Source organism: Melospiza melodia, chromosome 5 (assembly GCF_035770615.1).
Source record: "Melospiza melodia melodia isolate bMelMel2 chromosome 5, bMelMel2.pri, whole genome shotgun sequence".
Taxonomy (NCBI): Eukaryota; Metazoa; Chordata; class Aves; order Passeriformes; family Passerellidae; genus Melospiza; species Melospiza melodia.
The window spans coordinates 27,940,471-27,965,061 of NC_086198.1; the positions used below are offsets into that span (position 1 = coordinate 27,940,471).

General features: G+C 39.9%; 1 protein-coding gene across 6 annotated transcripts in view; it reads left to right on the forward strand.

The window, feature by feature from the left end:
- MAPK10 (mitogen-activated protein kinase 10) overlaps nt 1–24,591 on the forward strand; it is a 146,505-nt gene that overhangs the window by 78,287 nt on the left and 43,627 nt on the right. For all 6 annotated transcript variants that reach the window (XM_063156698.1, XM_063156696.1, XM_063156697.1 and 3 more), the window contains 5 exons: nt 14,693–14,822; nt 16,661–16,719; nt 17,672–17,810; nt 18,756–18,921; nt 22,102–22,173. In XM_063156698.1, coding sequence (XP_063012768.1) covers nt 14,693–14,822; nt 16,661–16,719; nt 17,672–17,810; nt 18,756–18,921; nt 22,102–22,173 — 566 coding nt within the window. The remainder of the gene's footprint in view (nt 1–14,692; nt 14,823–16,660; nt 16,720–17,671; nt 17,811–18,755; nt 18,922–22,101; nt 22,174–24,591) is intronic.

The following is a 24,591-nucleotide window of genomic DNA, read 5'->3' on the forward strand; positions in this document are numbered from 1 at the left end:
TGGCTCTGTTTATACTCAATGGCTTGTTCAAGAAGCGTCACAGATCTGGGATGCAATTCTGTCCCTTCCTGCCAGAATTAGGAGAAGTGTAGAAATCAGGGTGATTTCTGATTGTTCCCTCTGCCAAGGGCAGGCACAGAAGGGTTTAGGCTCAGTCTTCTCAGGGCATGGACAGTTTCTGGATTTTCCTTCTGGATAACTATAGGAAAGGGCATACCTCTCATTGAGTGGGATAGCTGGCTGCCCAGCTGCTGGAGACAGCTGTGGTGCATAGTGACACTTGGTTTTATGGAGCGATGGGGCAGGGCTGCTGAATGCTAACTCCTTTTAGGGGGAGAGGCTGATTTTTGCAGGCTCTGGAAGGTGTTGCAGGGTTCCTAGGCAAAGCCACAGAATACTGAAACCTTCCCACACAGTTCTATGAACAGGTTTCAAGATAAGCAGGAAAATGTCAGTGGAAAACAATTTATGTAGTGGAACAGAAGCAGGCACAGGAAGCAGGATATGTGGTTATGAAAAGGTAGGGACTTGATTTCACTGGGTAGTGCTGAAAATTACATCAAAGAAAAGAATTATTTTCTTCATATGGAAGCATTAAAGATATTAAATCTTCATGAGATGATAATTTAGTGAATTATGTGGAAAAGACAAAACCATATGGTGTGATTGTTATAATTGTGCCCATGTGTAATAATTATAAATCCAGTGAGGAAATGGTACTTATACAGACATAGTATATGTAGGATCTTTGGAAATTAATCTTTGGTCTCTTTTAATGGGTTTTGTGTTAACTATGTTCACAAAATAATTTTAGCAGCCGAAAGAAGGAAAGAAAACAAGCTGCTTGGAATATTTTGAGCAGGGAAACTGCTCTTCATCCTGCAAACACTACTCTTTATGAAAGTGTAGGCTGTTTCCCCACTGTACATCACACTGACATCTGTGAGAAAGCCTATAAAGGGTGTGTTTGCATATCATTATCATGTTGTTAATACAGGCATGATGACGATGGGGCAGGGCTGAAACACAGCTTGGTGTTTATTTGACCAAACTGTAGTTGTACAAACTGTACAGACAGGCCTGTAACCACACTAGTTCATCCTTGAGTCTGTCATAGAAACAGAAAACAGTTTTCTGAGTTTAAATAGATATGTGCCATTAAACTGCTGAGAGAAGAAGCGGCTGATACCCCTCTGCAATGTTAGAAGGGAGTTGACACCTACCTCATTTTGCAAGGGGCTGAGAAAGAGAGGCAGGTCACTTTCAGCTTGGGTTTGTGCATGGTGGGTGATGGTGGATGGAGAGGAATTCTCATGTTCCATAAAATCAACAGAAATATGCTGATGTTGGAGTGGGTGTTTCTTTATGGTTTCAATGAGTGCTTTTTGCCTGGAAGCAAGGTAATTGATCTGTAGGTTTTCTGCTGTGGTTTGCAAGCCATCATTTTTATGTTGCCTGTGATATTTTTGATACTGCCTGTGATGTCTAGAAAAATGGTGTTGTACAGAAATATTTCAAAAGCAATTTGAAGGGCCTCTGACAGCTTTTGAATTTACGATTGAAGCAAGGGTGAAGTCCAGGTTTCTGAGGCAGATAGGGAAGACATCACTTACAGGATTGAGGACACAAGTAATTAAAATCTTAGCAGTATCTTATAGAACACATTTGGCCTGGTTTATCATCACATGGTGGCTATGCCTGTGTGTATTATCAGGAGAAAGTTATAGCTTTGAAAACTAAGTTGTCTGAGTGAACATCAAATAAATGAGTCTGATGATGCCTTTCAGCTGGAATCTTTTATCTTGGTCTTTTAAGAAAAGTGAGCACAAGCTTTCATGCTGCATGATGTTGAGATGTGGTCTAATGACGTGCCAGCTGGACTGCAGGGGTTGGCTGGGAAGGGCTTTATTCTGTCTTGTTGGTGCAGGAAGTTTCTGTGTGAGTAATGTTGGAGTGGAGGATATGGGAGCAGGAATTATGCTTTTATGAGAGCTTTTCAGTGAGTGCATTATAAATTTAGAAAGACACCTCATCTGCAGATATAGAGAAGACTGTAAATATATTCCTGAAGTAGTAAATTGGGAAATGGGCTGCAGATAGTTTTCTTTGAATTAGGGGGTTTGATAATACTTTTGAGCCTGAACCTAAAGGAGATAATAATCTTTTAGTGTTCCTGTAATAGGTAGAGCCAGCAAGACAATAGAAAGCTTCCTGTGTTGCCTAATATTACCATAGGTTCTCCTTTGCTGATTTAATTGTAATTTAGTGGTTGAACCTTATGGAGTGCAGAGTTCTTTCAGAGCAGCCTGTGGTGATGGTGGTGCTTGTTGTAGCTTATAAATCTGCTGATTCTTTCCCTAAAGTAATCACAGCACCACAGAATCATTTAGGTTGGAAAAGACCCTGAAGATCACCGAGTCCAGCCGTTCCCCCAGCATTGTCCATCACTAAACCATGTCCCCAGGTGCCACATCTGCACATCTTTTTCAATACCTGCTGGGGTGATGACTCAGCCACTTCCCAGAGTGTTCAAAGGCTGGAAGGGAAATGTGACAGGTATTGTCCACTACAAGGTGCAGAAACACTTGAGCTCTTTTGTACAATGATTATCCTTCAGTTCTGGTTTTGTGTAGCACCATTGACTCCTGGGCTGGCTATAAGGATCTCAAGGGATACTGCAATGGGAATAATGGTAAAAGCCATAGAAAAGAGCAGTTGGTGCTTCTGACCATAACCAATTCCAAGCTCATACTTTTGCTGTAGTGCAGTGGGAAAACCACAAAGAATAATGGTCGTATCAGTGTCTTACGGCTAACACACAATTTTATTTGTACTGTTCAGCTGGACGCTGGTGTATCCAAGTTTTGAGACTTGAATAATTTTCCCCATTGTGGCCCTGCTATCCCAGCAATACTGTTTTGATTTCTTTGTGTCACTGAATTGAAATACTGTATTCCCTGATAGAGATCAACATTTGTGCATGTATAAACTGGTATTGCTCCATTGAAGTGCAGAGATGTTCTCTGTGGGATCAATCATTAATTTTCCTCAGAAGAGGAGAACAAAGAATACATGTCATTCAGAGGCAAAAGGGGGTGAACAATGTATTTTGATATGCCTAGAATTTCAGTGGCCCTGAAGAGAGTGGCAGCAGTAATTCTGTCAGTCCCGGAGTCCCATGTGAAGCAGAACTGAGCATATGTCATGAGTTTGGTTGCTTCCATTCCAGTTACACTTACATTTTGCAGCTTTTTGTGCTTAAACTTCTGTTGGCTGGCACCACAGATTGATCCCATTCTGTTGTAGATTCTTCAAATTGTGTCCATTAGTTCAGCCAGTGTTCTCTTCCTCAATATGTTGTGTGCTTTGCTGATGTGCTTTAACATCCTGCTCCCAAGGAGGTTTCTGAAAACAACTTTTAGAGAGTTTTACAAGTGTGTTCTGTGAGAGGGATGTAAGAAATAGCTGTCACTTTGCTCTGGGAACTGTTGCTGCACTGATAGTGAAATAAGCATTCCAGTATGAACAAATTCTGCCATGTTTCCCAGTGCTAATATCATCCTGTACACATGGCAGCACATGATGATTTAAATTTTTTCCTCCTTTTGTGAATTTTTTTGGTGTTTTTTTGGGTTTTTTTTACATTTTGGGAAACTCTTGTTGCAATACCAGAATACCAGAAGTTAAACTCACAGCAAGCTTCAAACCTCTCTCATTCATTTGTACATTGCAGGACCTTTCCCCAGCCCCCAGTTTGCAGTTACACTGTGGTATTCTTTGGATTTTATAGCATGTTGTTACTTTGACACACCAAAAGCTGTGTGTATTTGGTCGCCCATTGATCTGGTGTACGTGTGAAGCAGCACATTCTGCTTTGTGGTTCTGATGTATCTATGCCTTGGTTCTTGAGAGAGACAGCAAATGTCCCAGTTGTGTTTGGAATCTGGATCCCCAGCATGTGAATTTTCAGGTGCTGAGAGATTCCCAGTGGGTGCAGCAAAGGCTGAGTATCTCTCTGTATTTGACCTCCAGAATATTGAGGTGCTTGTTTAAGTTGGTCAGATTTGTGTTTCTCAAGCTGATTTATTAGAGTTTGCATATTAACACATATCCACAGACAGTTTGCTTGCATATGGAGTGGGAGGAAGAGGCCATGTCTTGGAGTGCTCTTGCAGCAAAGAACTGAGCTTGGATATGGAAGGAACTGCTGTTAGGATCACAGAGAACTGTTGCCATGTGACAAAATATACATAGCATCTAAAAAATAGGACAGATGGATTGTGTTTGAGTCATTGTTTGCTTTGATTCTTGATGCTTCTTCTATCTACTACAACTGTCTATAAGTGAGAAAGAGGCAAAAAAAAAAAGAAAAAGGATATACCCAAAAATATTTCTCAATTTCTTTTTTTTTTTTTTTTTTTTTTTTTTGGTAATGTCCTTTTTCTATCAGAATGCAGAGATTCTTAGTAGGCAGGGATTCACCACATATTTCGCATTTGTCTTTTGTTTCATTTCCCTTTGCTTGTAGAGAGAAATCTAAAATGTAGTGGTAATCACAAATTGTATGTAATAAAATGTGCTACAGTATTCTTTTATAGCAAGGAAATCATGTCCTCTGTCTCTAAAATACACTGCCTATATTTCTATGTCCTTTTTTGACTCCTTTCTCCTTAAAGAACTCGTATGGTTTCCATGACTACAACAGTTAAGCAGGCAAAATCTATTCCATATTTATACTCTGCAGGTTTATGGGGGGAAAAAGTAAATAAGTTTGTGAGGGAGCCATCTCTGTGCAATCTGTTTTTGTGAACCCTGGCAGCAATGCTCCATTTACCTGGTCACAGATTCAGAACTGTAAAGGCAGAGTCAGGCTCATTTGAGAGCCCTGGCAGCCAGGTTTTCCAGCTGGATTGGTGCAACTCTCAGGCATAGAGCAGGTTAGTTCATAACTGTGGCTGGACCTGTGGTGCCCTTGGAGCCATTTAAAAATGCTGTTTGTAAATTCTGTGTCTGCAGGGAAGTAACTGATGATTGTGAAACTTAAGTTGGTTAGAAACTCCATTTAATTTACACTTTTAGACAGAGATACTTTCAAATCCTCTTTACAGATGTCAGGTGCCTATCTGCTCCTGCACTGTAAAAAGCTTCCTTTTGGTTGCTGCCAGATCTCCCTTTTCTCACATTTGTCCTGGGTCACTACTGTGATACAACTTACTGGACAGATTTTTTCAAGGCTCTCTTTGCTCCTCCTCGAAATCCAGGATTGGCATTAATTCCTGTCAGTGCATTGTGGCTGCTCCTTAAGAGACTTCAGGCTTATCCTTCCATGTCATTCCCCTGAAATCCCATCCCCACTGACATGAGCACCCTTGCATCATCATCACTCATCCTCGCCATGTGTTTCACATGAGACCAATTGCACAAAACACTTCTGTTCCCTCTTAGGACCAAGGGGTTTCTCCTGTGGTAGGAGAATGGCCATGGGCACATGGAATCAGGGAAGTGGGGCATTAGGACAGAGCACCTAAATAAAAGGGCAGGCATCAGAACAAAGAAGCAGTGGAACCAGACATAGAAAAACTAGAGCCAATCTGGAAAGGAATGCAGCTCAGGTAATTAAATTTTCTTTGTCAGCATGTATTGCTGATATTTATTCTCTAAGATTAATGTAGTCTACAGATGTTCATGGTGCTTTACAGAAAGCAATATATTGTGCTTGGTCCCAGGAGCTGTCCTTAGACAATCATAAAGAGGCAGTGACAGCCCAAAAAAATTAAAAAGTAGTTGTGGAAGATAGAAAGACAGTATGAAACAAGATATTCTGTGTGAAATTTGTGAACAATGCAAGGCATGTCTGTTATGACATGAGTGGGAAAACAAAGAGTGGGCAGAAGTCTGCAGTAGATACAGATAGTTAGAAAGGGAAGCAGAAAGTAGGAAGACTCAAATGCAGGAGTCACTTTGCAATTCAAAAATAGGACATGGAGGAGTTGGTTTGTTTGTTTGTGGGTGTTATTTGTGTGGAATTTCTTTTGGGGGGGTTGGTTGGTTTTTTATCTTTTTTTTTCTTTCCTGGCTTCAAATAGTGTTTTAAAATTCTGTTTAAACAACTAAGTATTGATATTTCTGGTGTAATGTGGCAACTCAAAAACCTAATTGTGGGGTGAGGGTCCGGAGTTACGCAGAGTCCCCAGGCAGGTGCAAAGGAGAGCTGCTTTATTGCAAAAACCAGACATTTTAAAGCAGTCAGGCCTTTCTCAGTTACACAGGATTAAATCTTAACAAACATAATTCAGCCAACCACCATACACCATGATGTGAACATGCTAGGGTTATATAACTCATTTTTCTACCCCTAATTCAGCTGAGTCTCTTTCCCATAGTCCTTTTCTACTTATCCAAATTTGCAGGCCTGAGCCATGATTTTACATGGCCTTCTCTTTGTAAGGTTTTACCTCTATGCAACACCTAATAGTTTTCATTTTGTTCCCACTGGAAAAAGACGCTTTGGCTTGTAATGCAGCAGGTAAAATATGCTGGTTTTGTCTGCCTAGAACAGCCTTGTAGAGATTGCAGGGTTAGTTTGGGGGGAAACGAGAATTTGAGCAGCCTTTTAGGGTTAAACTCCTTACCCTTTTTCTCCCATGATTATCACGTTGTTGGTGAATGATTGGTAGCAGTACACTTGTATTCCACTCTTGAATTTTTTTTTTAATCATTTGAGAAATGCAGCAAGAAAAATGAAATAGCATTTCTTATTCACCCAAGTGACAGCTTTTGTTCTGTTTGTCAGGCAAGCAAGTCTTTTAAATTATGGTTGGGAAGGAATAATAGTGAGATAGTAGCTGGTTTCTATTCCAGTTTGTAGGTCCAAAAAATAGCAGGTTTATCAGGTGGCTGACATTTTGAATGTGGTAGGTACTCTGCTTCTGCCAGGTGCAAAGTCTCTGCCTCAGTGCCATTATTTCCCATGTCTTTTAAATTGCTGTTAAACAAGGAAACTGGACTTTTTCTGGCTGTGCTGCTTAACAATCTTGAAAACTGTCCAAAGTTAACATTCCCTGCTGAGTTCAGAGCAGATATCTTTGCCATATTCAGTGTCTTATACCCATTTTCTAGATGTGGGGTAAACATCTACTTAATATGGTTTACCTGCAAATCATGCTTAAGCTTCTTTTGCCCATGTGTTTCCTGCCACTGAATATTGATGGGCACCCCCAGCTCTGGTCCATTTTTCAGTTTTTCACTTTGCTCTGGCTTTGGTAAATCCTTGAGCATGCCAAGAGTGAGTAATGTAGAATATTCTGGAAACCATGAGATTGTCATCTCTCACATGCTTCACATGTAAAAGAAAGTGTATTGGTCTAGAGCCCTTTCAAGGCAGGATGGAAAAGAATCTTGGCTCCTTTTGCTGCCCAGGTTGAATTTCCTAGGCTGGCAGCTAACAAAAGCTCCTGGCAGCTAGCAGACTGTGTAGTGAAGTAGTGACAAGAGACATTCAAGACCAGAAAGTGCAAAGTACTGATTTTACAGTGCTGTTCAGAAAAGTATTAAACAGCCAAGCAGCTTTCCGAGCCAAGCACGAAGAATTAGCAGAGCACATGCAGATGAGAAGTGTGTAAACATGCTCCATACTCAGCATCCTCATGAATATTTTAATCTCCTGGTAAACTGAACCAGAGCCCATTGAGTGGTGTGCCAGGCAATGTGTGAACTTTATAGCTGTTTCCACATTCCCTTTCCTACTGTATCCCTGTATCCCCACTGTCTTTGTGAGAGAAAATGACTCTGGAAAAGGTTTTATCTTGCATCAATATGCTCAACTGGTAACTGGTGGGTTGCAAAAAGATTCTTGTTAGGGCATCACCAGCTCAGGTAATTAGAAAGATAACTAACTTTTATTGTAAATATCTTTATTAAAAATAAGTGTTCCATTCTTTCTTCACTCCCTGCAGCTTCTTTTACATTGTCTTATATATGATGGCTCAGACACCTTTCTTCGGACCCTCTCATCTGAAATTTTGGCAGATAAGAACTCTCTCAGCATGACTAAATTGTGAGATAGATTTCACAGAGAACTTTTCAGATCCAGCTGTCCTTAGAATTATGAATGAATTCTGCTTCCACTTTTATTTTTGCTGCAAGAGGCTGCTTGGCTTTGGCATTTTAGGCAATGACTGAAGTAGTTGACAAAGAATGAGCAATACAGATTCAAAATTGGACAGTTATGAATATGGCAATGACGCAGTTTAATCCTTTATGGGTGGGAGTAAAGGGACTGAATGATATGTGAGCTTGGACTTTGTGTTTGCATGTAAGCATGTAGGCTATTGAGCCAGGTAATAGACAAAAAAAAAAAAAGAAAAATTGAGTATCTCATTCATCGTCTCTCTGGTAGGGGTTTGTCAGAGAGAAGATGACTGAAGTACTTAACTTTTTCCCTCAGTCTTCAGGGGCAACCTGTCTTCCCACACCTCTGCAGTGGAGGGACAGCAGGACAGGGACTGGGGGAGCAAAGTGCCTCCCACTGTAAATGAAGATCATGTTCATGGCCACCAAGGAACCGGAATGCACATGTGTCTGTGGGACCTGATGGGAGGCACCCCAGAGTGCTGAGGGAATTGGCTGATGTAGGTGCCAAGACACTCTCCATGATACTTGAAAATCCATGGCAGTCGGTGAAGTCCCAGATGATGGGAAAAAGGGAAGCTTTGTACCCACTTTCAAACAGGGCAGAAAGCAGGATCCTGGGAACTACCAGCCTGTCAGCCTCGCCTCTGTGCCTGGGAAGATCATGGAACAGCTCCTCCTGGAAGCTGTGCTAAGGCACAAGGAGCACATGGAGGTGATTCAGGTCAGCCAGCACAACTTCACCAAGGGCAAGTCCTGCCTGACCAACCCTGTGCCCTTCTGTGATGGAGTGACTCCATTCCATCAGTGGGCAGGGGAAGTGTTTCACATGTCATTTATCTGGACCTCTGTGAAGCATCCCTCTCTCTAAAATGGGAAGAGGTGGATTTGAGGGGAGGACATGTGCATCCAGAGGGTCAACAGGGCAGAATCCTGATGGACATCAGTGAGAAGTGGTGCCCCTCGCTGGTCCATACTGGGATCAGGGTTGTTTAATATCTTCATTAATCACAGACAAAGAGATCAAGTGCACCTCAGCAAATTTGGAGGGTTGTGACCTTTAACAAGACCAAGTACAAGATGCTGCACCTGGGCTGGGGCAACCCCGGGATCAGCACAGGCTGGGGATGAACAGATCCCAGCAGCCCTGCCCTGAAGGACCTGGAGCTGCTGCTGGGTGAGAGGCTGGACATGACCCAGCCATGGGCACTGGCAGCCCAGAAAGCCAAACACATCCTGGGCTGCATCCAAAGCAGGGATATGGAGGGGATGAGTGAGCCCAGCTGTCTTTCCTGATAAAATGCTGAAATGTAAAAATAGAGCCATATTTGAACTTCTTTCTTAAAATTTTTGTGGCACATCTTTGAAGTTTAAGCACTACAGAATTCACTATGAATCTTGACAGCAATGCTGAATTTTCATTCAAGGACTGGGATGATAATCCCAAAAAATACAGGCACTTCTGTCCTCTCTCATGTTACTTCATTCCAACACAAGATAATGGACCACATGTTTCACATGCATGTTTCACATGCACATTGCATCTACAATGCAGGAAGGAACACTTTGAGCCTGATCAATAATCTCTGCAGTAATGAGGAACCTCATGGAAAACCTTGGCAACTGATTTATTTATTCTGTGAAACTGGAATCTGGTGATAGTAAAAAAATGATGACTTGTGCAGCAGCTGGGGAGGCAGCTTGGTTATGTTTTGTAATCTAGCTGCTTCTACTGGCTTGCAAGAAGCTGTGAGCTGATGGAAACATACAGAAAAACAGGCTGGAACCATAGCTGGCAACAAGAAAAGTGCAGCAGTCATCCATTGCGAGGCTGTATTGGTCTTCTTTAGCATCAGCTCTGAATATTGTCTCAATTTCTCTGCATTTTCAGAGGGAATAGAGCTGATCCAGAGAGTATAGTAGCCATTCCTGACAAGAGGTCTGCAACTCTTCAGTACACTCATACTGGATTTTTTTTATTTTCAGCACAAAGGGTTGCTTCCAAATCTAATAGGGACATCTAAAGGCTTTTTGTTACAGTGGCCTTTGACTTGTACTGCTTGGGGCAACCTTTCTGCACCCTGGTGCATGTATGGAATTCTTTTATTTTTTCACTAGTTTAATGGAAAACATTCACTATATTTAAATATACTTTCTGGAGAGTTTTCACTCTAATAACTTTTTTTCTGGTTAAAAGTAATTATTGAAGAGCAGAATATGCACTGTTTGTATGAATATCTGCCTTTAGAAACTTGGAAGTTATTTATCAAGAGGAGAAAAAACAAGTTAAGAATGAGAAAGTCTAATTTCATTCTAAAATTTTGACTGATATGTGAGGGCAATGCAAGGAGCAAACAAACCAAACCCACCAAAAAATCCATGCCACAGTAAACTTAGAAAAGTTTGCTTGAAGCAAAATAACATTTTCACTCATTTTTGTTGCTGTTCAGTACTTGGCTGAAAGGGGACTTCAAGTAGAGAGAATGTAAAGCACTTGAAATATTTTATGGTTAAAGCTTCACAAACCACATTTACAGAAATTCTGCTTGATGTAGGAAAAAAATTTGGTTCTTGTCATTCCTATAAATTACTTCTTCAGAAACTGCAATAGTGAGAGTTATCTGAAACCAAGGGCTTTGAAATTGCCTCAGAGAAATTGCTATGGAAAGGATTCATATATACATCCATCTATGCTTTTCTTTTTATCTCTCTGTGCATATACATTTAGATGTGTATCTCAGCATTTCTAGGGAAGGTGCTCCCCTCCATATATTGGTGGTGATTGGTGGTTGAGGATGAGCCATCATTAGCATTCCTGTTAAATGTGATTCCCTGGTTTTCCTTTATTATCCTAAGAACCCATCTCTAAGAGTTGGTTTTAAAAAATTTTCTGTGGGTTTAACAGTTTGTTCTGGTGGGTAGACTATAATGGAATTGATAAATGTTGAATTTCCCTGTTGATGAAAAGATGGGAGGAATAAATTTAAGTATTTATTTGGTAAGTGCCTATTGAAATAGAAAGTTGGACATGAAACTAGAATGCTTTCCATTTCTTTTCAAAATAGGTATAAAAATGAATGCCTGGTCCTCCAAGTGCCTGACAACAGATCACTGCTCATTGATCATCCTAGTCCGAGCTCACACAGAATATTATAGTAAATGATGACCTGGGTTTGTGAAAATCTGACTAGGAGGAGTTTCATTTTTTTCCTGCCAAAGTCAGCAAAAAGCCTTGCTAAATAACTGTGATTACATATATCTCTTGGTAGTCATGAATTTATATTCACTAATTTTTTTTATCTCTGCTAAATAGGTTTGTTTCAAATTATTTACAGTTTTAAAAGGCATTTTTAGCACTAACATTTACCATGTCAAACTAACTGTAAAGAGGATTTATGGGGAAAGAGTTTATTTACTGCTTTTTCTGTCTGTACAGCTGCCAGGGACATGGTAGTAAACTCTGAGGATTTTTCTGAGCTCATATTGCAGTAAAGCTATCATTTTATTACAAGATCAGGGGTAATTTAGAGTCTGCTATAAAATCAAGAAACTGTACAAATTAAAGAATAAATTCACAGTTCAGCAAGAGGTGTTATGATAGAGTTTCCAGAGAAACTCTTTTAGATGCAAGTCCAGTCTCTTATTTGAGATTTAGAGTGACTTTCACACTCAGCCTTTTCACCAGAGTTCACAGACACTCATTACTCTCTCTCTTATTCCTGATCCCTGGAGCCAAGTGTTTATGCAGCCACTCTCCTGCCAGTGACTGAAGTTTGTCTTAGGGAGGCTTATCATCAGTACTCACCTTGGTGTTCCAAGGTAAGAATTTTGTGTAGCCAGCAGCAGAGAGAGGACCTACATCTGGTGTCTGTAGTTTCACTGTAGTGAAGTGCAGAGTTGGCTAGCTGTAAATAAAAGCTTCTTTCTGGTGACCACAGAAAAAACTCATCAGGGCTGTGGGTTTACCCAGTGCAATGAATTTATGTAATGACTTCTTCAGGTAGTTGGATACCTTCCATTTGACAGAAGACCATGATAGAATTGCAATCAGCATCCTTGTGACTCAAAGTACATGTCTTTACAAAGGATTAGGAACTTTAGTTCTTCCATGGTATGCAAAGAAACAGGAATTGATCATGAAAGCCAACTGCTTAAGAAGCCTTTGGTTTCCTGATTTTAGATTGATTGTTTTGACAGAGAGAGAAAATTCAGAAAAGCGAACAGAGATCAGAAGCTGAAGAAAATGTTTGCTCCAACTTTTGTTGTTTTCTAACTCCTAGTCAGTAATTTTATGATGTATCTAATGAGATTAAAATACAAAAAAAGATTATTAAAATGATTCACAGTACTCTTACACAGCTCAGATGAGTCTTACGTCGGCTTTTCATCCTAAAAGAAGTTGGGTGATCAAGATGGATTAGCTGAGAGATTTGTCTGCTGAAGTATATTTGCAGTAAATGTCTATGAACAATAGGGACAGAATATTTAACTGTTAAAAGATCCTGTATATTTAAATCCCTGGGCTTTGCATTTGATTTGTTCAATGCTTTCTTAATGGAACTAAAGGGTATTTTAGCTGTGGCCTTTATGATGCCCTGTTGTGGCTGAACTACATCAGAATGAGAGACGCAGTTCTGACAGCAGGACAGGAGATTTGCTTTCTGCTATGTACTGTCAGGCTGTAAATCACATGCCATGCTCCTCCTAACACAAGGTTTAGTTGAGTGAAATTCTGTGGCTAGAGAGAAATCAAGTCAGGCTGGATTTCTGATAGCCTTGTCACCTAAGCTGCTGCTTGTGTGGTTTAATTGCTGAGTGCAGTACCTTTGTGCATGTGACTAGCTGGGTCATGGAAGTCACATGCCTTATTCATGAACAGGATAATACAGAATTGTTACCAGCTGACAGAAGGGATGGTGTTGGACACCTGGTCCAACCCAGCTGTTCAAAGCAGAGTCAACTAAAGCAGATTGCCCAGGACAACTGGAAGAGTCTGGCTCCAGCTTCTTTACTCCTCCCGGCTGATACATAAGAAAATTGATAAGATCCACCCTTCTCCAGGCTAAGCAACTCCAGCTCACTCAGCTGCTCCCTGTATGACAGATGTTCCAGTCCCTAATAAACTTCATGGCTCATCAGTGGAATTGCTCCAGTCTTTATCTTTCTCATACTGGGAAGCCTGGAGTACCACCCAGAACTCCAGATGTGGCCATGGAAAGGTCACTTCCTTAAACCCACTCTCAAGAGACTTCCTAAATAAATCCTAAAAGCAATCTTTGCAAAACTTCTCATCATCTTTGTTCTAATTTGTGGGATGCATTTGGTGTGTTATTTATGCAGATGTAGTGAAAATTCAGCATTTCTGATTCTTCTGTTCTTGTATGGTTTCCCAGACAAACATTGCCAACAGTTTCTTACCTATTTTGAACAGCTGTACATTTTTGTTGGCTTTGTGACGAAGCTTCTGATGCTTGCATGCTTCTGCTCAACTTGGTTAGTTAGCCTCTGTCAATGAGTGTCTGAAGTAAGCAAGGGTTAATGAAAAAAGTTTTGCAGGATTCTGAATATTTACTTCATGCTTAGGAAAGCAATTTTTAGAACAATGGGTGGTTTGGTTGATTTATCTCCTGGGAAATACACTGTTGCTTTTCATGGACTAGCAGAAAACTTGTGTCATGCAATTCCTCTTTCTTGGTAAAAGGAAAAATCAGGAAGTGAGTCTGAGGTAGTTGTCCATTTGGGGATGCTTCTAGTACTTAGTGTGCTTTATGGTATTTAGAAGTCAGAAATTATGTAGTCAGATTTGAACCAACAAAATAAGTGTTTCACATACATAAGGAGTAACATTTATAAAAATTGCTGAAGGTTGTGAAACACACATAAAAGTTTAAGGAGCATTTTAGGGCCTCAGCTTTAAAAGTTCGCATCTCAAACAGTGTATTTCTTCATTTTCAAAAGTTGTAACTGTGCATATGTAACAAATTTTTTTGCTACTAGGAATGGGTAAAAATCCTTGTGAAATGGTTCTGTTTCTAAGTATGTTATTGGAATTGGTTGATATGGTCTCAAAGAATGATTAAATAACTTGATTCCATTAGAAATATCATAAGGAAAACACAAAATTCATTTGGGGTAAGTGGGCACTTGGTTGTTGAACCACATTGTGAAAGTGTTCATAACTGCTACAGAAAAAGCAAAACCCTTTTCTGCTATAGCCTTGCACAGAGAGTTACTTTATGAAACAACTTCCTTCTCATCCATTTTTTATTGTATTTTTATCTGAATTTACTTAAATTTTTCCCCCACCCCTTGAAAATAAGTGTTAATTTCCAATGGAGCTGGAGTTCAGAAGTAGTGGTGTGTGCTGCCTTCTGCTGATGTGGTGCTACGTTTCCTGTTGATCTCTTACTTTATTTTTTTTTTACATGGAAACTCTTCTTTTTTTTGTCCCAGTATTTTTCTCAGTGGAAAAAAGGAAAAGGACCTGAGGTTCAGGAATTTGCCATGAGAAGTGCTGGATACCCTCTAAGATGCATAACCCCTGTGTTTGTCATCACTACAGTGCTGCATATGATGCCGTCCTTGACAGAAACGTGGCCATTAAGAAGCTCAGCAGACCATTTCAGAACCAAACTCATGCCAAGAGAGCTTACAGGGAGCTGGTCCTCATGAAGTGTGTGAATCATAAAAATGTAAGTGTTCAGCAGGAGAAATGGTATGTGCATTGCTGTGTTAGAAGGGAAGTTGTTTTGGTGGGTTCCTTTTTTAAATGGAAGAAATTACAAGTAAACTATGCTCAAGGGCTGCACACTGTCTGGTACTACAAGCCCACAGGAGAGACTGAGGGTATTCCATGTACTTATTTAAAGGCTCTGCCAAACTGTTCTAGACTTTCTTGCTTCTTGCACCGTCTATTCTATATCATTTAGTATCCATAATGAATGAAAATATTCCAGGAGTGTTATTCCAGGGCTGTATATTAATTTTAACCATTATCTGTTAGAACTATCTGCCTGAGACTGTATCAACTGCTTTTTTCTAGTGAAATTTGTAGGATTGCCACACTGCATTGTAAAGGGATGTCCCAGGGATTTCATCTTCCTCCACCTCCTGGATTTCCTGCTGCCATATCTATCTGCCCTTTCCTTTTCATTAGGAGAGAATTTTTTAGTTTGCAGTGTTTACTTGTCCCTTGGATCTTGCAATGACTCTTACTCCTTATGCAAAGCATAAATGAACTTAAAACAATGTGATGCAAGGGGAGATTTTACACTTGTTCTCAATCACATGTTCACATGGAAAGAGGAAGGATTGACCATAAAATGGCAAATTGCAGGACTTGACACTACAGTGCCTCTGCCTCACTTCTGGGAAGGGATTTATCTTTACATTCCCACTGTGTTGATCAGGACTGTTCCTGTCTCTTCCCTGTTGACTTGATGGAAGCTACCTTCAACCAGCCCAGTGCATGAGGATTTGAAAATGCAGGGATGAGCAGAAGTTTTTTAATGGTCTGGAAAGAGCAGAGGGGCAACAGGAGTGTAATTAATTTTAAATACATAATTTTAAACATGGTGCATGACAGCTTCTAACAGCACCACATGGGTTGGGTCAGAGCTTTAATCTGTCTGCACAGAGAAGTGCAAAGGAAGGAGAGGATTGTAAATGTACATGTGCAGAGGGAAGATTCAGTCAGAATATGTAAAGAGAAAGAATGTTGAACAATTTCTGTTAGAAAATCTAAAGAGGCAATGGAGGTGGGAAGGGAGACATTCAGATGTTGCCTTCATGGCAGCAGTGCTGGTGTCCTCTACCTCTGTTACCTGCACAGAGGGAAAACAGGGGAAGTCCAGATCTGTGGGGTCGTGTTGTTTCCTCTCTTCTTTTTCACACATTCTTACCAGTGTCTTTCAGCAGCCCAGCCTGTTTAAAATAAACCAAACAAAAATGCTAACCAAGCAAGAGAAAGGAGAAAAGGAGTTGAAGTGTGCAAAATGTCTTTGCTCAGGGGGATCTCTGGTTCAAAGTGCTTCTATTGAAAAGTTGTACCTCTCATGATGGTATTTTTATCAGCCAGTGTGTGCATGTGTGTGCCCTCAAAGGAATTGAGGCCATGTCAGAGAGATGGAAGGAATACTGTTTGATAAGATGGTCCTTGGTTATTTCTGCCCTCAAATTAGCCTTCCTCATAAATAAGAACAAAGCACAAAGACTGCTATGGTAGATTGAACTGAAGTTGATCCTTGAACCTGCAACTTCAAAATTGAGAGGAATGTCTCACCCTTAGGACTTTGTTTTGTCACTGGTTATCCTTCTTTCAGAGGATTTCAAGTGCACCTAAAAGAAATCTGAGAGATCTGTGGCATTTTATTTTGAATGCTGCTGATTTTTTTACTGATCCATAAAGTGAGAAGTGTTAATATATACAGAGCAGTGAAAAAACAGTTTATTCTTTAACACAGTTCAAAACGCATTCAACTGATTATGTATATAATTTATTTTTACTCTTTTTTCTTACTTTGCTTTTCAGATTATAAGTTTATTAAATGTCTTCACACCACAGAAATCTCTGGAGGAGTTTCAGGATGTGTAAGTAATGGGGCAGTAATTAAACTAAAGCTTTAGGGATGTGTGGGGCATTATGGTGTACCTTTACCTCAGCAAAATACAAAGGTTGCAGCCCCCTCTAAAAAAGATAGCGTGACTCTAGTGGGTAGAAAAATATTCCGAATTCCCATATTAGGAGCTCTTTTGATAATTTAAGGTGAAAACCACCAGTTTCATATTTGTTGTTGTGTAATGTTATTTGCTGGGGAAATAGGGGTTGGTGTAGAAGAAAATCAACACCTCTGTTGGAACCTTGCCCTGCTGGATAACCACTTCTGTGCCCAGTATGAACCTGCTGAGAATGAAATTTTAAGTATTCTCTGTTTTATATTGTTGCTCTCCTTTTATCTTCCTGTCTTTCCCATATTCTGTGTACATTGCATGGAAATATGTTCCTATTCTATAGTCTGATGCCAGGAGTAACCAATTAATTGTAAATGAGAATTTTGTGAAGTCATGCAAGCTGAGGAGGATTTTTGAAGGCATTCTGCATAGGGATGCATATTTTACCCTCTCAGAAACCTCTGTTTCTCTCAGATTACTATGTGTACTGTGGAAGCCATCCTTGCTGTGACCAAAGGCTGAGCAGTTACATCATCTGGTGCTTGTGGGTCTTTTGGGTTCAGTGCCTTTCTGTGTGGTGCTGCCTGATTGTCCACGTAGGGTACAGTCTCTGTCACGGGGAATGCACCAAGAAAGGGCAAATAAGCCACCAGTTTTCCTGGTATGCTGAAAGAGTGGTGTCTCAGCAGTGAGATACAAACACCACCGTGGTGCTGTGGTTAGTGGGCCCAGTCTCCAGCTGGGTTATTCCCAGTCATCAGAAATAAAGTGAGTTTTAAAGCAAGAAAAGGCATTGTTTCGTATTTGAGATGATGCTGTGATTTGCCTTCAACACAAAAAACTAACCTTGTGGTTTTGCCTTTCCATTCAGCTACCTGGTAATGGAATTAATGGATGCCAACCTGTGCCAGGTCATTCAGATGGAGCTGGACCATGAGCGAATGTCTTACCTTCTGTACCAAATGCTCTGTGGAATCAAGCATCTTCACTCTGCAGGGATTATTCACAGGGTAAGGGAAGGCAGCATATGAGATGATCATGAAGACTTCAAATGCCATTTGGCTTTCTTGTGTACTAGGGATCAAAGCCCTGTGTCCCAGTGCAATGAATAAAAGACATAAAAGCCACAGTCAGAGGTCAGGGATATGGAACTGGCATTTGTCATCATTTACATGTGCTGAAGCAGATGAAAAGACTGCTGAGTCTATATTAAATGCATCCTCTCATTTTACATTTTACACATCAGTGCTGTGCCTGGTGAGGATGTGATACCTGGCAGTGCACGTGTGATAGTTGAGAGCAGGGGGGGGATCAGGTCATGTCACTGTGAGCAGGAGGGAATTCTCAATGGATTGAAAAGACTGGCTTAACTTCTTTATTGAAAAGGGCTTTCACTAATTTGGGATTTCCACATTAAAAAAAAAAAAAAAAAAAAGTTTTCCTAAAGAAAAGAAAGGCTGATAAAGTGGGTTACAAAGTGGATGTTCTTCCACAAAGTTCTCCTATCTTGGCATGTCATGTGTTTAGCAGAGGGTTATAGATTTGGCTGCCAGATAGTCATCCAGCAAAGGATGAGTTGAATTATTATAAATGAAGCATTAAGGTATCTCTCCAGGTGCAGTAGGAATGTCTCTATCAGGTTCACAGTGTTAAGAGAAAATAATCTAATCAAAACAGCACTCGGATACTAATCCTAGTAAATGCAATTAATTTACTGCCAGTAGCTCCTGTTATCCAGGTAAAGCCCAGTATGTCGAGGTAGAACAACTTCCAGAACAGTTTGCTACAGAAACAACAGCAAGGATTTGCTGTATATTTACAAGTATTTCTGATAGCAACTGGGTCGGAAGAGGGAAAGAGTATTTGAAGGGTGACCTAAAGCATCTGCTGGAATCATAGCTGTGCCTGGCTTTATAAAGGACAGTCACATGGGTTTTTTTCACTGTCTTTTGCAGGATTTAAAACCAAGTAACATTGTAGTAAAATCTGACTGCACGTTGAAGATTCTGGATTTTGGACTGGCCAGGACTGCAGGCACTAGCTTCATGATGACCCCCTATGTGGTGACACGTTACTACAGAGCACCGGAGGTCATCCTGGGAATGGGCTACAAGGAGAACGGTAGGGCTGCAGTGCCACTGCACCAGGGCCCCTCAGGGGCAAGCTCTGCTTCACCACTGTGAGGGAGACCCAAAGGAGGGACAGGAAATGTAGTGGGAAATGGTGGGGAATGACACCTGGAGTTAGAGCAGTTCCTCACTGCTGTGAACTGCAGCTGCAGAATGTATTTGGGATGCACTGCTGGTGAATTTATCAGTGTGGGATGGCAGAGTAACAGGGAACTTATTCTTAGTTATGTTTGAAGTTACAACTACAGTCAACTCATTTTGACCAGAGCTTGCATCTTTGCCTTCTGTGGCCGTGAAATAACGTGGGAACCACTGGAATTGCTGAACGAGTCATGTGTTCTAAATTTGAGTCTGGATCTCTGAATTGTTTGAAGAAACAAGAAGTACAAGCTGAAATAGAAAATCCTAGCCCTTCCAGCATTTCACTAAATCCAGAGCTCGATCTGAATTTCAGGAATTAATTCCTTCTTCATGATAAATTTAACAAAGTCCCAGGTTTTGCTGACAGGTTTCATTTTGTCAAGATCTAGGTATAAATTTTGCACTTTGAGTTTGTTTTTTTTTTAAATGACAAGTAGAATTGCAGAGAAGGGGAAAAACCTGAAACTAAAAAAAAAATTAAAAAAAAGATATAATTTGTATGTAATCTCCCTAGAAGTAAATAGGATATTTCTCTGAATAGTCTGAGAGAGATCTTGGTCCTTGGAAATATTGTGAAAAGCAGGTGGGGGTGCTTGCTATAGAGAAGCTGACAAGGAAAAACTCAAATTTTGCAGAAGATGAAGGGAAAACTTTTGAAGATGTTCTCATTTTGTAACAAAACTGAGAATTGCATCTGAATGCCAGGTAGACCAGGCAGGAAATGAGGGAATAGCTAGGGCTCATATTTTGCTGTCAAAGGTATAATTTGTCTGTTTGAGGAGACTTTTTGATGGCAAATACAGCAAATGTGACAAGACCAGGAATTTATTAAAAGTGCCCTGCTTAATTTATGTTGAGGAGGGTAGCTAACCTACAGGAGAACTTTTACTGACAGCCACTTTACAGCATCCTGTAAAGGGCAGTGAAACTGATTTTGGGAGCCAATTCCATGGCTTCAGTACTACTGAAAACATAATCACACAACCTCTTCCAAAATTAGCAAGTCCCTGTATGGATAATCTGTAATGTTTATGAGTTTAAGTATAAATTTTAATACAAAAGTCTAAAAAGTAGAGAAATTATTATTATTATTATTATTATTATTATTATTATTATTATTATTATTATTATTATTATTATTATTATTATTATGCAGATGCTTAGCTTAGAGAATAATTTCTGAAAGTAAAGGAATTATATTCTTTAAAGTATTTTGTTTGAAATTTTTGCTAAGTGTCATTAGAAATTTGAGCTAGCACTCTTTAGGCAGTTCTTTAGTCAGTATCCAGAGATCTTCTGTTGTCAAATGAATTCTTTTGTTGTTCTTTTCCCCCTCCAGACATTTAGTAGATGATTAGGATTATTGTTTCTGTTATTGTCCATGAAAGGACAGAGAGAGCCTTTGCTTTTCACGTGATTAAAGCTGCACCAAGAAGAAGTTAGACACACTTTTGTGACACAGCTGGGAAAGTTCTAATGTTTGCCACATCCAAGGGCCCTGATCAAACGCCCATTGAGGTTAACACAGACACTTCCTTTGACTTCCCTGGGCAATCAGTTTGGCTTAAGATGAATGATCTTGTCTTACTTGGACAAAGCCAAAATAAAGAGAGGAAGAAAACAAAATGTTTGAAAATGAAGCTCATCTGTCAGAGGAACTGCTTTGCTTGGAGGCTCTGACCCAGCTCCCAAGGAAGTCAACAGAAAGGGATGATCTTTGCTTCCCTGCTCTGGCCTATGCTGCCACATTACTGAAGCTCCCCAACTTTTTTCCCCTCTATGTACACTGCCTGTATAAGGACTGTTCACTGCTTTCATTTTCTTTCTGCACTTGGTTGGCTAAAGATGCATAATTATCACCAGTTTGCTGCACTTCTATGGAAGGCCCTAAAACTGTCTCTAGGAAGAAATCTCTGCCTCTGCCTCTGGCATGCTTCTGCTGTCCCATGCCCCTGATACCTGTACCCTCCTTTTCCCAAATGGAACATTTCACCTTTATTTTGTTTCACCAAGAAATGAGTTGTTTGTTTGTTTCTTTGGTTTGTTTTGGATTGCTTTTGAAGATTAAGGGGAAGAAAAAGAGGAGAAAATTGGTTTTGTAGGTCAAACATAACCAGAAAATTAGGATTTCAGGCTCAGAAACAGCATAGTCTTTTAAAGCACTTCAAAGCAGTTTTTACCTTTTCACATGGAAGACTGGTTTTGTTTGTTTTATTTTTTTTTCTGTGAATACTGTGTCGCTATCTATCCAGCACTTCTGCTTTAAAGAATTAAAGAGTAAAAAACCCCTATCCAAGTCAAGCATATAAGGTAACTGTATATTTAATCTAAAAGCAGGATTAGGAATAGGAGATGCTCTTAGTCTTGTTGATATTTGTCCTTTGGAGCTTTTGTTACAGCTTTTATTTTGAGTGCCTACGCAGTACAAAACAGAGTCCACTCAGGTCATTCTCTGATAGGTACCTATAGGTAGGATATAGGTATAGATCCTGAAAGAGGAGGTTTAAATAACCTTTAAGGGTGGTATTTTTCCACATGGCCTTTACCTGTGTGAGCAGTTCCATTTGGAACCTCTTGTCAGCAGCTGCAGAGAGACTCAGTGCTGAAGAACAAAGCCTAGGAGCTCTGCAAGTAGGATTTATTCAATTATCATTATCTGGTTGCTTTGGTTTTTTCCTTTAAAAAAAAAAAAAAAGAGTGGTTTTTAGCCGTAAATTCATTCATAAATGCCATGGGTCTGTGCAGTTGTTACTTGATCTTTACTTGCTAGCTCTGGACCTTTACCCAAAATGTTGTTTTTAAACATTTTCCACTGTTGTTACTAACTGCTGTTGAGCTGACTGACACAGCTTTTGTTTGTTTAGTTACTTATTTTAGCTTTTGGTAAGACATGAAAAAGAAACCCAACAAAACCACAAAACAAACTGTACTGTGCTGATCAACCTTTTTCCCCTCCTTTAGGAGTGAAATGTTGTAGTTAACTTTGCTTTTTTTTCCCTCCTTCTTCACTTCCCTGTCTCTGCTGTTCTAGTGGATATATGGTCTGTGGGATGCATTATGGGAGAAATGGTTCGCCACAAAATCCTCTTTCCAGGAAGGGACTGTATCCTTGTGCCATTTGCTGCAGCTTCACCTATTATTTGTTCCTCTCCTCCACCCCATCCCTCTTACCATAAAATGACTATACCAGGACTGTAAAGATAGAAGCAGAAAGTTGAATCTCAGAGGTATGGCTAAATAAAAATAGCACACTACTGATATGCACAAAATTGAAAATGAAAAACAGATGCACAGAATTATTTCAGTCAATTAAATTGCTCTAAAACCTGTAATCATTCCATTTTCTATACTATTTATGTCATGTCAATAAGCAATATAGAAAACAAGCATTATGATGGCAAATTGAACAGCTTTATTTACTATTCTTAAAAGGAAAAATAAGAAAAAAAAGAAAAAAAATCCTAATTTGGCCCATCTCATTCCTGTAAATCTGTTTTTCTGCTTTTATATTTTGGAAATATTGACTTCATAACATTTGTGGTGACATCATAATCTTTTGCTTGCTAATGCATCATGGTTTTGGATTCATCTCAATGCTGTATGGGCTCAGTGTTGAGTCAATACAACATTTTTATTTTTATTTAAAACAAAATGAAGAATTTGACTCACTCAGTTTAAGGCAACCATTTTTCTGCTGTGGTGTCCAAATTGGCCTGAAATCAGATTCTCTTGATTTAAAAATGAACTTCCCTTTACTTGCATGAGGTCTGTGTTGTCAACTAAACTTTATTTCCCTCCTATCTTGTTCTTCTTGTCTTGGGTGATATTATTTTTACCCCTTCCAAGGTGGTGAAAGCAATATTAGAAAATGAAAACAAAAGAGGAGGTGTGTACTCAGCCTCCTGTTTATCACAGGCTAAACCTGCCCGTGCTGGCTTGGAAATGTAAGTAAGTGTGTTTTGCCCATCAGAATAAAATGAGGCAACACAACATCTCTTCACTTTTGGAAACAAAAAGGCATCTTATTTTCAGCTAGTTGGCAGAAAGGCACCACGAAAACCTGGCATCAGCAGCCACTGGCAGTTGGTGTGAAGAAAACCCAGCTTTCACAGACATGGAGCCGTGGAAGCAATTATTTTTTTGCTGACTTTTGAGTAATTCCTGTCATGTTTGTCAAAGCTGGGTGCTGCCTGTCCTGTTTTCCCAGCTCTGTCAGCTTCCTCTGAAAGCTGAGCTGTGCTTGGTGGCCCAGTGAAGATGCAGTTCTGCTTCACTGGCAGGGAGATGGAGGGACAGCAGGGACCTCCTGCTTGCTCAGGGGGTGACAGCAGCACTTTACTGCTCCCAGTCTTAGAGGAAGAGGGGCTGGAAAGTTATTGGATGCAAAACAAGGCAGAGAGGCTAAAATGGTGATTTTCTTTGTCAGTAGGTAGCTTTGAGATGCTTAAAGGTGCTGAGCTGTCCCTGCAGCATGAGGAGCAGGCTGCACACGCAGCTCCAGCTGTAACCTCAAAGTGCAGAGCAGCTCCCACCACCCCCAAGATCTGTAATTCAGTGTGATGGTTGTGCTGTGTTTCAGTGGTAACACCACCTCAGAAACACCATCATACCTCCAAACAATGCACTCTTCTCCTCTTAAAAACAAACAAAGAACCAAAAAAAAACACCAAAAAAAAAAATCAAAAGAAAAAACCAACAAATATCGAAGAAAAACTAAACTATCTGTAATACACTTGAGGTTCAGCTGTAAATACTGAGGATATTTCCATTTAATCTTTTCTGAGTGAAGTCTGAGATGTTAGTTGATAAGAGCTATAATTCATACAAAGAATGGTTTCAGGATAAAAGCGTAGAAGCGTGGTTAATGGGTTGCTCTCCTTTTTCAACAACAAATTAGGAGATATGTTCTTTTGCCCCTGTCTAGAAAAAATGTTAATTCTATATAAATCAAACAATGTAGCTTTTAAAAAAATCATTCAAACATGAGAATGACTTTGTTTCTGTCTGGCTGTGGAAACAGTCTCTTATGACAGTGTTGTATTCAGGGATAACAGTAAAATAATCTTAAAATTTCTTTTAACATTTCAGCATCAGTTGAAAATAACAACTGAATTTTTGAAAAAATGCAGCAAACATTGTGTAAATTGTGAGATAGTCCTACTTTTTAAATCATTGGAAATCCTGTATCCTGCAATAGAATTTGGGCCAGGTCACAATTACTACCATGCTTTAAAGGTGGGTTTATTCAGGTGAGCGGGAAGTTTAAAAAAAAAAAAAAAAGGAAGAAAAAAACCAATTTGTACATTCATTTCCAAGTCAGTACTCATTTGTTAACCAGTTTGATCCCATGAATGGGTTGTCAGTGTTGGAAGGACTGGTTTGTGTATGGATCCATATAATTTCCCACCCCTCCATGGCTGTTGATGAGCAGATCTAGTTTCCCTCCCTCCCAGGTGCAGGAAGAGCTGGAGAAACATTTGTGCAGCTGCAGGTAAACTTCACAGAAGCACATTACATACTT